General features: G+C 42.7%; 2 protein-coding genes across 4 annotated transcripts; one reads left to right on the top strand and one right to left on the bottom strand.

The window, feature by feature from the left end:
- Window positions 1-1070: 1070 nt before the first annotated feature.
- Window positions 1071-7663, top strand: fbxo16 (F-box protein 16). Its single transcript, XM_066697393.1, has 9 exons — window positions 1071-1249; window positions 1543-1671; window positions 1962-1997; window positions 3586-3792; window positions 4256-4420; window positions 5094-5332; window positions 5789-5894; window positions 6078-6303; window positions 6725-7663. The coding sequence occupies exons 2-9, from the start codon at window positions 1576-1578 to the stop codon at window positions 6784-6786; spliced, it is 1137 nt and encodes a 378-aa protein (XP_066553490.1). The 5' UTR covers window positions 1071-1249; window positions 1543-1575; the 3' UTR covers window positions 6787-7663.
- On the bottom strand, window positions 7206-12602 carry krtcap3 (keratinocyte associated protein 3). 3 transcript variants are annotated; one of them, XM_066697395.1, is made up of 7 exons: window positions 12451-12602; window positions 10598-10782; window positions 9901-9960; window positions 9417-9611; window positions 9035-9169; window positions 8714-8816; window positions 7206-8425 (listed from the first exon to the last, which is right to left on the bottom strand). In XM_066697395.1, exons 1-6 carry the CDS (start codon window positions 12461-12463, stop codon window positions 8721-8723), a joined length of 684 nt encoding a protein of 227 aa, XP_066553492.1. In that variant the 5' UTR covers window positions 12464-12602; the 3' UTR covers window positions 7206-8425; window positions 8714-8720. The 3 variants fall into 3 exon arrangements, with proteins under 3 accessions (XP_066553492.1, XP_066553493.1, XP_066553491.1); XM_066697396.1 differs by having other exon boundaries at window positions 12462-12601; XM_066697394.1 differs by lacking the exon at window positions 12451-12602 and adding an exon at window positions 12089-12375.
- Between the last annotated feature and the right edge of the window lie 263 nt (window positions 12603-12865).

The following is a 12865-nucleotide window of genomic DNA, read 5'->3' as shown; positions in this document are numbered from 1 at the left end:
ACGCGAATTGCACGAACACACGACATAAAAAAAAAAAGCAGTGTGGTTGAATATTGCACAAAATACACAGAACAGGCGGAAATGTACGTTTTTAACCAATGCATATCGGACAGAAATGCTAAACCGTGCGTCTCAAACATGTTTTTCCCAGTACAATAAAACGTGTGTGTGTGTTGCAGGGGAGCGAAGTTCACCTCGCCGGCGCGGCTCCGGTGCGGCTCCTCCGTCGCGACAATGAAGCCCGTCTGCTGCCGCGGGGGCGCGCCGCGCACAGGGACCTGCTGCTCGGGGGCGCGCGGGGGCGGGGGCGGGGGCGCGCGAGCGGGGACGCGCCGCGCTCAGCCACCTGCTACAGACAGCACACCGGACACCTGCTAAAACAGCCATCTGCACATATAATCACTGCCGTTTTGTACACGACAAGTCTGTTTTTGCACGTTAGGGTTGCATTTTCGCCCGTTCTGCTTATTTAACGCCTTCCTTTCCAGCCCACCCCCATTGGCATCTTATGGCACGTGACGCCTACTAGTTAACATATTATAGTGGCCTTAGCATCATGCACACTGATGTTTTTCATCTGCATTAAGCTAAAGCGTTGTGCGAGTTTTTATTATTAACAGACAGCACTGCACGTTTGCAGCTGTAATTGCGGGCGTGTGCCACAAGTGGGGTAGATGCAGGTGTGTGCACTTGCATGGCGACTTCACATGGCGTGTACACGGTGTTTGACTAGACGCATTGCACAGACGTTACAATGTTGCAGTGTTGTAGGTACATTGTGACACTGTTGTGAGAACGACAATGTCACCAGGTCCTAAAGAAATGTGACAGTTGACATTGAGGCAAGGCTGTGAAAGAAGAGCCACTGTAAAAACGTTGTCACCACCTTAGAAATGGGACCTGGTCCAAATGAGACGCAGTGCATAACGTTTCAAAAAATAAAAATAGCATAACATCGAACAAGTCGTCCTGTTTGCGTTTACTCCGCGGTATGACCCTCTCCGCGGCCCGTCGCAGCTGTCTGTTTGTGACGTGTCCGCCGTCACTTCCGGTCGCAGTTCTGCGTGACAGCGCCGCGTGGCCAGCGTTGCTCTTGGCGACGCCCGCGTGGGGGGCCGGTTGCCAGGGAAACGGGTAAACGCAAAATGGCGTCCTCGGCGCGAGACGGGGGCAGAGGAGCACCAGCGCCGTCCACAGCGCGTGAACCGGGACTGAACAAAGGCTGTGAATAACTGGGTCACGTGTGACAGTAAGTAAGCCAGTATGGCATTTTGCTGTGTCTCAGTGCCGCCGGGCTTGATACATTTCATGACTTAAGCAGAACGGACCGCCATGAAAGATAATGACATGGGTTTAGTCATAGAAGTCAAAACCGCTATCTATTTTAAGCATCTAAAATACATAAAAAATATGAGCTCATGCAGTCTTGTTCTCTTGTAGATCTAATATGTTTCTGTTCCTCCAAACACTGACAGCTAGTGCATCACTTGCCCTTCATATTTTTAATCATTCTTTTTTTCATACTATATATTCCATTTCCAGAACCACGAGAGATTTGAATTTTACTGAGCAAGGATGGCATTTGCTCCCACCAAAATGATGAATGGCTTGAAGATGCAGACAAAGATGAGCACCTGGACGCCCTTAAACCATCAGCAAACTAATGACAAGGTAAGGGACTGTGCTGCTGATTTAATAATATGAGAACACCTGCCACATCATATCCTACCTATTCTTACATTCTTAGTACATGTATTTTAATATAGGAACATTACGAGATGATTCTTGCTGTGTCAATCTTCCACTCTCTGTCCCAGCATCTTACCGATTTCCACCATGCCCAAACCTTATACCAGTCCTGTAGTCTCATACCTACTACACAGTCTGATGGAAACCTTTTATATCCATCTTTAGTCTCTCTCTCTCTGATTCATACAGTTTTTATTCTTTCATCATTTTAGGTGTTTGAAGAAAGACGGGATCTGCTTGGCAAGTGGGTAAGAGTAAAAACAGGCTTTTACAATAGTAAAGAAGATGTTTAATGTTCCTATATTGAGTTATCTGGAGTAAATTATTATTTTAGAACTACTGCGATATATACACAGATCAGCCATAACATTATGACCACCTGCCTAATATTGTGTAGGTCCCAAAACAGCCCTGACCCATCGAGGCATGGACTCCACTAGACCTCTGAAGGTGTGCTGTGGTATCTGGCACCAGATCCTTTAAGTCCTGTAAGTTGCGAGGTGGGGCCTCCATGGATCGGACTCATTTGTCCAGCACATCCCACAGATGCTCGATTGGATTGAGATCTGGGGAATTTGGAGGCCAAGTCAACACCTTGAACTCGTGATTCATCAGACCAGGCCACCTTCTTCCATTGCCCCGTGGTCCAGTTCTGATGCTCACGTGCCCATTGTAGGCGCTTTCGGCAGTGGACAGGGGTCAGCATGGGCACCCTGACTGGTCTGCGGCTACGCAGCCCCATACGCAACAAACTGCGATGCACTGTGTGTTCTGATACCTTTCTATCAGAACCAGCATTCACTTTTTCAGTAGCTCGTCTGTTGGATCGGACCACACGGGCCAGCCTTCGCTCCCCACGTGCATCAATGAGCCTTGGCTGCCCATGACCCTGTCGCCGGTTCACCACTTTTCCTTCCTTGGACCACTTTTGATAGGTACTGACCACTGCAGACCGGGAACACCCCACAAGAGCTGCAGTTTTGGAGATGCTCTGACCCAGTCGTCTAGCCATCACAATTTGGCCCTTGTCAAATTCGCTCAGATTGCTTGCCCATTTTTCCTGCTTCTAACACATCAACCTTGAGGACAAAATGTTCACTTGCTGCCTAATACATCCCACCCACTGACAGGTGCCATGATAACGAGATTATCAGTGTTATTCACTTCACCTGTCAGTGGTCATAATGTTATGGCTGATCAGTGTATATATATATATATATATATATACTGTATAAAATACTGTAGTGAAATTCATCCTCTTTACCTTTGATCACTTATTTGTCTCAGATAAAGCACACAGTTTTGCAGTGTCCTGTTTTCATAGCACCTGTATTCATTTATTGAATTTGGTTTATGTTGTTCTTTTTTCCTTTCATTCTCAGTTTAGCCCAGGGAGTAGAGCACAGTGTAGGATATGGTTTGCATTATTCTGGGCAATAAAACTGCCTCGGAGAGCCTCTGAAGAGTAAGTCATATATAGATGCAGTCCATGTCAAATAGTTTGTTTTGTCCTTCCTCTTCCTCATTGAGCTTCCTCTGTACCTCAATCAAGCACCAGAGAGGGGGGGATCTTTGGATTAATGTTGTTTAAAATGTTAAAAATGCAACAAATAGGGAATTTCAAGCACATCACCTTTGCAGGAAGAACAACAATGCTAGCTTGGAGAGTGAGTGCAGTGCAGATTGAACTCTCATAATGTTTTGTAGTGTTAACGATAACCGATAACTGAGCATGTTCAGGATTCCCGCATACTCATCTGCAGTGAGTTATTATATGTTTTGAAGTCAGGAAGCCTGACTTTTCCAAATTGTTGTGTTTATCTGTCTTTCTTCAAGTTTGACAAGTGGACGGACTCCCAGCGCAAGCAGGTCCTGCAGGACTTTTTCCAGAGGTGCTCCAAGGCTCAGCTGCGCTTCGCCGGTCAGGTCGTGCACAGCCGAGTCCCAGAAGAAGCCCTCGACTTCACCACTCAGCTGCCCCGGGTGCTGGCGCTCTACGTGTTCTCCTTCCTGGACCCCCGCAGCCTGTGCCGCTGTGCGCAGGTGAGGGGGGGCAGCTCTGCTCCAGGGCTGCTTTTGTGTCTTCACCTTGTGTATTCGAGATGCTCCATAAGCCACCCTTTCTGAAAATCATGTTTATGACACTAGAGAAAACTGAAGTAAAGGAAAGCAATTATATAGGCATCCAAAAACCTGATTGATAGTTTAACCATCTGATTTTTGCACTGCCTGCAAAAAATAAATCATTAATTAGCCAAACATAACATTTGTGCCCTGGCTGTCTGAGTTCACTGAGCATCAGTAGCTGTTGCACTGCTTTTTAATGTTATAATAGGCTCCTCCACCTGCCATATCTGGCAAAACTCTAGGTTATATAAGTCTCTCGCCATCTGTACATGTCCAACAGATATAGATGAGTGGCAGTGACTGGAGATCGCAGTGCAGATGTGATTGTGAGTTTCTCTAACCGAATCGATTGTCGCTAAAGTGTGTGTTCCGCGGGTAGGTGAGCTGGCACTGGAAGCATCTGACAGAGGTGGACCAGCTGTGGATGCCCAAGTGTCTGCGACTCGGCTGGTACATCAACTTCACCCCCACCCCCTTTGAGCAAGGCGTCTGGAAGAGGCACTACATAGAGACGGTCAAGGAGCTCCACGTCAGTCGGCCGAAGGTGACAATACACATCATGTGATCTCATCTGGATCTGTCTGTTAAAGAGATGAGCTGCACTGTGGGATTTGTGTCCCTGAGCAATCGGTAGAGCCCGGAGTATTCTGAGCCGTGTCAGCACAGTTTGGCAGTTTTTCTGTTTCCATTATGTGGTTTATTACGGATTAATATGAACCTTGCAGTTTTGTTTAGCTGCCAATAGAGGGCAACAGAAGCAACAAAGCTCAGGTAATGCTGGAATAGTAGGGTAATTACAGATATATATTTTTCTAATATTTCTTATATTCCAGTTTCATTAAACATAATACAGTAAGAGCAAGACAATACAACATATCATACTAGTCCTACCTGAAGGAAATTAACTAAGAGGAAGCACACATTTCAGTAAAAGATTCTGTTAGTACTTCAAATAAAAGCAGAAATGGGGGGTTGCTAAAGAAGTGCTGTCGTGTGGTGGGGTCAAACCAGGCATAATTAACACTGATAGAATGGCAGTTCCATTTAAGTCATTAAAGTGCAAGAGTAAGAGCTTGGAGCATCAAGGTGGCCTGCAGATAAGTGCAAGCTGAAAAGTCCATGAAACGAAAGACAGGATTTTAGTGTCGGAGCCGTACGGCCTTTGTTAGCAGGTGTATCTGCAGTGGGTGAATGTGGGTACTGTTTGTGTGATGCAGACTCCCCAGAAGGAGCAGTTTGTGGTGCCAGAGGTGAGGCCAATCGGCAGTGAAGACCCGGCCCTGACAGGGAGCCGCTCCAGGCTGGTCCAGTCCGCAAACCTCTCCCTGAAGGGGAAGAGCGCCGGAGTGAGAGGCGCGGGGCAGCCGCCATGGAGGGGCTCTGACAAGCACCCAACTGACACCCTGCGCTTCAACTACCTGGAGAACTTCGACCCCATAGAGCAGGCACGCCTGGCGTAAGCACCCACTCAGACAGCCCTGTACAACCTGGATTTCACACAGGATTGAGTGACACAATACAAACAAAACAAACAAAAAATGATCTGGTTAAAACCTTTTGTTTAGTTTTCTCTGCAGGAGTATTGCCTGAATGTTTTGATTATTATTATTATTATTATTATTATTATTATTATTATTAGTTATTTAGCAGACTGAGAACAAAGCTGCATTTGATAATTTCAGAATAATTTTAGTAGCCCTGCACTTTGCTGCACTAAACGAATGAGGCCTATAGGCCCAAACCATACTGTATAACATTGCCATTGGGATTTCATTGAGCTTGTACTATACTGGGTATTGAAATGAGCCGGCTGCGATGGGAAGGTGAAGTGTGACAGTGACATCATTACAGAGCCAGGACACTTTTAACCTTTTTTAATTGACTTTTTCTCCATTTTGTTTTTCTCTTGCAGGCAAAGCAAAGGCAAGGGGACAGCTACCAATCTTAGCAAACCAGAAAACACAAAAAAGAAACCCCTCTCCGATTCAGCCTACAAACTGCGCAAGGCGAAGTCACTCGTAAGCTCTTCCGTAATATTTAAGCAATTAATGTCTTGAGCATTTTACAGTGAACGGAAGCACTGCATGTTAATCTGCCTTTTCTAACTCTCTTTCCAAACAAAGATCATAAAACTTTCAAATTTTTTCACAAATGGATTAAATGAGGAGCTTGAGCTTCAGCCTTGTGTTTCGTTTCCCCAGATGTTCCTATCGCCGGATTCGAGTTCTGCCCAGCAGGCACACGGCCGACCAAACTGGGCGACACACCAATCCGAGGAATACCCCATCACCAAGGCAACTGCCAAGACAATGGCACAGAAGACAGATTGGAATGCCGGGATGTATCCCCGTCCTGTGAGACCCCCGGTGCCCAAGATGAGTGAGAAGGGATTGAGGGCGTCCCAGCGCACACAAAGGAGCTCCCCATGTGAGTCTTAGTGCTGCTGAACAGAGAACTAAACATCCCCATTGTTTGTATTATCTAACATTTCACTGACATTCTATTAACATTTTCAATTAATTAGTGCAGTTATATAAATCGTTCTTCACACCAACTAAATTTCTCAGAGTGCATTGGCTGGGTTTATTATTTTATTATAATTCAAAAAACAGAAAAGCAAATGTTTGGGCTCCAATGACTGTACTTCATTAATGGTCACATCCCAGCCCACTCTAACAATGTAATATGTAATTAACTATCTAAGCATTTCTGCTTATGGTGTTTTAGTGCAGTATTCAGTTACTTGTAAGTTGGCATTGGAAGGCTTTGCATTAATCTCCTACCTTTGTCTCATCATTCCCTGGCGTATTATAGGATTGATTTCAAAGCTTTGCGTTTTTCCCTGCAGCAGTGGCACTGTTTGAGGGGCAGCCATGGAAAATACCTGCAGAGCACGAATCTGAAGACTGAGCCGAGAAAGCCTGTCCAGAGACAGCACGGCCCCTAGAAACGCCATCATGACTGCAGCTCTGGACAAGGTATTCATTTTGATGGATAAGGGAGTTGACATTTCTTGGAGACAAACTTTTTTTCTTGTTTTGTATTAATACAGTGTTTAATGAATAATTTGCTGGTTTTAAATCCAGTGGACTGTAGCCCATTGATGATGTTGGTTAACCAATTAGCATATGATCTATTTCAAAGAGACCAAAACAGATCAAATCTATGTGGATCTTTTCAATCTTATTTTGTAAATATTTTCAGCATGATTTCAACCTCTCTAACATCTGTAGTCAGGTTTTACATAAAGTCTAGTAATTAAAGATTGAGGACTGTCTGTAACCTGACAATAGCATCCATACTGCTGTAATGAGTAACTTTACAACAAATAATAAAAAACACTTTATTCTTGAAAGCATTACAAAAACAGTAATCTACATCAATTACCTTTTTCATCAATTTAAATTATTGCAAAACAAAAACAGTGGTTAATTCAGATATAATGTATAGTGGCTTCAAGTGATGTAGTTAAAGTCTTTGGTCTTCAAGGAAGGAATGATTCTACTGATATACAATAAAGGAGTTAAGTAAATCATGGGGAAACCTAACTGACAATGCTTTTGAGGTTTGTTTTGAATGAGACCTTTAAATCACTTCAAGTCAATATTTGTTTTCTCCAATTGTAGACTGTATTGAGTTCAGCTGAGCCGACAAAGAAGTTTGGCTTTAAGATAAAGAAGTGATCTATCTACAGTTCAGTCAACTGATTATATTTTGTGTGAATATTTCAGCGCATAATCACAATATGTTCCATAAGGAAAAAATAAAAGTTTATATTCTGACTAAAGTACTGTTCACATTTGCATTATTTAGATGTATTTGTAGTCAGTCTTCAAACCTTCAGTGTGCAGTAAATTCACATGGTCACCTCAATCCCTGCTGTGACTTTTTGAATCCTTAAATAAAGTTCCCTGAAGTTACAGTGGCAGCTGCATTCATCTGCAACAGGCAGGCAGATTTCTTCAGTCTTGCATTCTTATCTTCTACACATGTAGGGGATAGACTACACTTGTGAACAAAGAGTGAAGTCAGACAACCATGGACAATATTTAAATATAAAAAAAAAAAATTGATGTCAGAGATCCCATAGCTAGTATATTGCCTATATTGTGGTACAGTTTCAAGTCATCCTTATTTGGTGCAAACTACATTTTCTTTGTGGTTATATAACGTTTCCTTCATGTGATTAACAAGAATTTCAGATTTGCATAAAGCACAGCTCTGTGCAACAAAACAAGATTATGCAAAAAAAAAAAAAAAAGAGACAAATTCCCATTTCTTTCACACCCTTTCGGACTTCAAATTCAAGAGATATTTGCAGGGAAGCTTTAAAACAGCATCCAACAATTGTTTCTGTCATAATAGAAGTCTGGGCTTAAGGCACAGGTCCAGCTGAAGAGCTGAAAGGGTCAGTGAAAGGAAAGATAAGTTAACAATATGAAAAGTTTTGGATGGTATCATTTCACTAAACCCTTGCAGTCCCGGTCCTGGAGTGTGGTCACTTCAAATCATCTTCTGTTGTTTTGCTTAATTTCCTTCATAAAAGGGCCTACAAATAAAAGAAAAGGTACCCTTAACAATAGTAAGTTGTATTAGTTAACTAAACCAAATGGCAAAATGCATTGTGTATAAACACACTTCACTTTCATACTTAGAAGGCAAGAAAACTGCAGCTTGAAATTTCAACATGCATTTGATTGGCACCCACGTACATGCATATAAATATCTGGGCTGCTTCCTCATATCCTGGGTTCAATAAAGTTCAAGGAATCATATTGCTAATTAATGTTGCAGCTTGCAGTTGCCTTACCATGGTAAAGTCACAGTGCAATAGTACCTCTGCTTTATGCGTATCCAAGATGATGATCGACTAGCTGATATCTCTGTGGAATCAATTCTGGGCGTCTCCCTTCGCTGGCTGCGTTTGCCTGCTCCTCCAGCTGTGGCCATTGAAAGACAAACACACCTAATTACTACTTGATAATGGCTGGGCAAGGTACAGCGGAGGATCATCGTTTGGGCAGGGCCTCGTGCACATTGGAAGAATGCTGCCTGGTTACAATGTCAGTGAGGTGGAAAAAGACCTAGAGGGAACAATCCCCCAGAGAAACCCACAAATGGAAACTTAGCTAGCGAGCGGTAGGAAACAGGGCCAGACCTGATCTCTGATGTAGTTCTGGCCACACGGCCCCTTGCCGCTGAGGATCAGTCCAATCACGAAGCACCACACAGAAAGACCCGCCTCCACAGCAGCCATCACAACACAGGGAAACCATAGTGCCAGCGTTGTGTCCTGGGAGAGAGACGGGAGAGAGTGCTGTGAGACACGGGGTACAGACGACAGTCTACAGTGTCGTGAGCGGACAGATAACTCCTGATCTTCATCCATATCTGCCTGCAGGGACCCCCAGTTTTCACCTCAACTAAATCAGTGGTAAAGGTTGAAAATCTATTCTGGAAAGGGGACCCAGGAAAAACCCGTCGCCCCCCCAGCACTAGGACTGCCCAAAACTGATTGAGACCCCAGGAGAAGGACTAACATAGAGGCGCGTGGTGTCGAAGGGGCAGTCCATGCTAGAGGCTTTGGCGTCCACTGGAAGCATGGTGGAGTTGCAGCCCAGCATTAGGTTGCCGCCACCCCCATAGATGGTCAGGGAGATGGCCAGGAGGAGGCCCACACAGCAGGCCATGGACAGCAGCGCATTGAGGGAGGACGAGATCAGCAGGCCAACGTGCTGCAGGGAAGAGAGGGCAGGGCCATTTGCTCAAGATCCTGGATATGTATAATTAACATATGTCATCCACTTATCTTAATATATTTTATACTATGTTTTCACCACTAGTTGAACACAAAGATGAAATCACCTACGACTATGTAAATGCAGAACGCGTCTGACTTGACTGTGTTTGCAAGACATGTCAGAACACAGACCTTCATTTACTGCCTCTTTAAATGTTATTTAACACCCCCCCCCCCCACACACAAACACACAGACTGTAGATCAGAAAAAAGGAGCAGTTTACCATTTTTCCATTTGTTAGGTTTCTGGATACAAGAATGGCAATGATCCCTGTGGTTATGCTCTGGAAAAAAATGGATGTTACTTTTTAACGCAATTAAGTTGTTTCCTTGGACAACGGCATCAACAAAGTAAATCAATCAATTAGGTGAAATTCATAAATGTAGTTGTAACTTGGAACCACTGGACTTTGCCGTTTCAAACAATTCAACCTCTATTATCCTAGTCCTATCAAATGCTCAGGCTGCATAGGACAGCAAGCAGTTTTCATCACAAACAGAATTTGCCAGGCAAAAAAGCCCAAGCATTATCCAGTGATGTGTCACAATGTTTTCTCCGACTAAACCCTGAGGTGATTTGACAGTGAAATCCAATCTCAACCAGAGAATGCATGAACACTACTGACATGGAACTACACATATGCAATCTTTGCAGTTTTAATATCTTCCATCTCATTATACATACACATTCTTCAAAAACTGTCCTGAGAAACTTACTAGTCTGAGAATGGCTTGAATAGAATAACAGACAAAATAAAACAAAAGAATGATAATAACAAAAGAATAAGCATTTAAATGGCAGGGATGTAACAATTCATTTGGGTACAATCCTTACAGCTATACTGATACAAAGCCATATATTACAGAATAGTGTTAGTATTTTTTTTTTTTTTTTTTAAAGATGGATGGTAGAAGACTGACCAGCAATCCCGACACCACAGAGATGATGTTGGCAGTGGAGTATTCAGTTGTGATCTGGTCGTTTGGTTTGGAAACGTGGCGAAGCACACTGCCATGTACAATCGCCCCCAGAATAAAGTTGATGTGTCCCACAAAAATTAACGTGATTCCTCTTCTCATCAACCGGCGCGGGCCATTTGCTTTATCTGTGAAGCATTCATTATTTACACAGGTATTATTTATAGATTTATAATTAATAATAATAATAATATTGCAGAAGGAAGTCTAGTTGAACATACTAGGACAGATTATTGCAATTATTCAAGCACAAGCAGGTATGCATGGAAACATGCCAAAGTGGACAAGCACCAGGAGGAGATTTTAATAAGAGGTATGTGATCTTCAGATCATCCACTGAACTAGTGCAACTAGTGCTATTGCAAGCCCACAGCGCAGACAGCAATATTACAAGGCATTATTTGGAGGATTGATGCAGTTTATATGAAAACCAATCCTGCTGGCACTACACCTCAGAGAATCACAGTCACAGCTAATGATTAAGTTTATAAATCATTTGAAATGTTTGACTTATTTTAGCATTTATCATATAGAAACACTACTATGAAGAGAAAATATTTTTCCTGGCAATGATATTGTTATTAAAGGGTCTTTTCAGTTGTGCCAATTGTCTTTTGTAAGGCGGCTTGATCCCTTTGAAGCAGAGTTTTTAAGGGTGTTTTGTGCCTTAGTGTGAATACAAAAGGAGTCAACATGGATTAGGACATCCTGTATTCAAACAGGGTGGAGGGTGAATAAACGCTGGAGTGAAGTATTTTTTCCCCACCTTAAAATATAGCTATTAAAGTGAAAACAGAAACCATTATCAACCCAAAAATTAAATAGTAATATACAACCCGGGACATTGCAGAAAAGAAAATATATAGAACTATAAATGACATCACCAGATTAATGAGACACTAGCAAGAAATCGAGCAAGCAGAGCCAAATGGTCACCTTTCACATGATCTTGTGTACCATTATCAATCAGTGCCAATCCAATAGAAGAAGAAGAAGAAGAAGAAGAAGAAGAAGAAGAAGAAGAAGAAGAAGAAGAAGAAGAAGAAGAAGAAGAAGAAGAAGAAGAAGAAGAAGAAGAAGAAGAAGAAGAAGAAGAAGAAGAAGAAGAAGAAGAAGAAGAAGAAGAAGAAGAAGAAGAAGAAGAAGAAGAAGAAACTACAAACCGCGACATTCAGGGAAACAACTCCCAATTGAGCAAACACTGGTGCAAATGTAAACCAGAATACACTGCAGGCAGAAATAATTAAAACGGAGAACGATATAAAACGCTTTTGTCTGTAAATTACTTTCTCCGAGAAAGCCGCCGTTTAAAAATCAATGAATCGATTTGAATCTGGTTGTACGTTTGCGCAAACCAATTTCCCAGAATATACTGGAGCTGGTCTCTGAACCGATTACCGCACACAGGCCTGCTGATCAATACTCAACATTTACCTTGTAGTCCATATTGTAAGTTCATGCCCAGGTGAATATACGCGCTTTTACGCAGAACTATTGCCGTGCGCATCCAACCCCTTGTACAAAGTAACATGTTCTGCTTTGTAAGTGCAGTGTTGTTTCTACTACATTAAACCTACAGCTACACAAAACAGCACTCTTCTACTTTAATGAGAAGTGTTATTTTCAGATCATTTCTTATGCGTCTTCCCGTTTACAACAGGCTGTATAAAAAGGCACCGCGCATGAATCCGGCGCCGGTGGAATAAGACAACAGCAGCACGGCCCTCCCTCACCTTAAGTAGTTGCTATTGAAAATGAAATTAATGCAAAACATGAGAGGGCAAAGAAACGCTCACCAAATGCGCACATTATTGCCACGGTCGTGCTCCACAGGTCTGGAAGGCAAAATGTATGGTTGAAAAGACAGACATGAGTTTGTCCTCCGCCGGAGCCCAGCAAAGCAGCAGCTGCGTCACGACTCTACCTGCCAGGCGGAAATGAATGCTAATGAGAAGACAAAGGTCTCTCTATGCAAATGATAATGGCAGGCAGAGGGATGTGAAAGCGTTGATTATATTATATATTATATATATATATATATATATATATATATATATATATATATATATATATATATATATATATATATGTGTGTGTGTGTGTGATTATATTAGTGAACTGATCAGGTAGCTCCACTTCACTGTGTTTTAATCGTTCCAGAGAGATGGCTAGAGGCACTGGAGGTGCATTTTCTAAAATTACAAAATTAAC

The sequence above is a fragment of the Amia ocellicauda genome, chromosome 1 (genome assembly GCF_036373705.1).
Source record: "Amia ocellicauda isolate fAmiCal2 chromosome 1, fAmiCal2.hap1, whole genome shotgun sequence".
Lineage (NCBI taxonomy): Eukaryota > Metazoa > Chordata > Actinopteri > Amiiformes > Amiidae > Amia > Amia ocellicauda.
The sequence above is the reverse complement of the archived record's forward strand: the minus strand, read 5'-3'. Positions and strand labels throughout refer to the sequence as shown.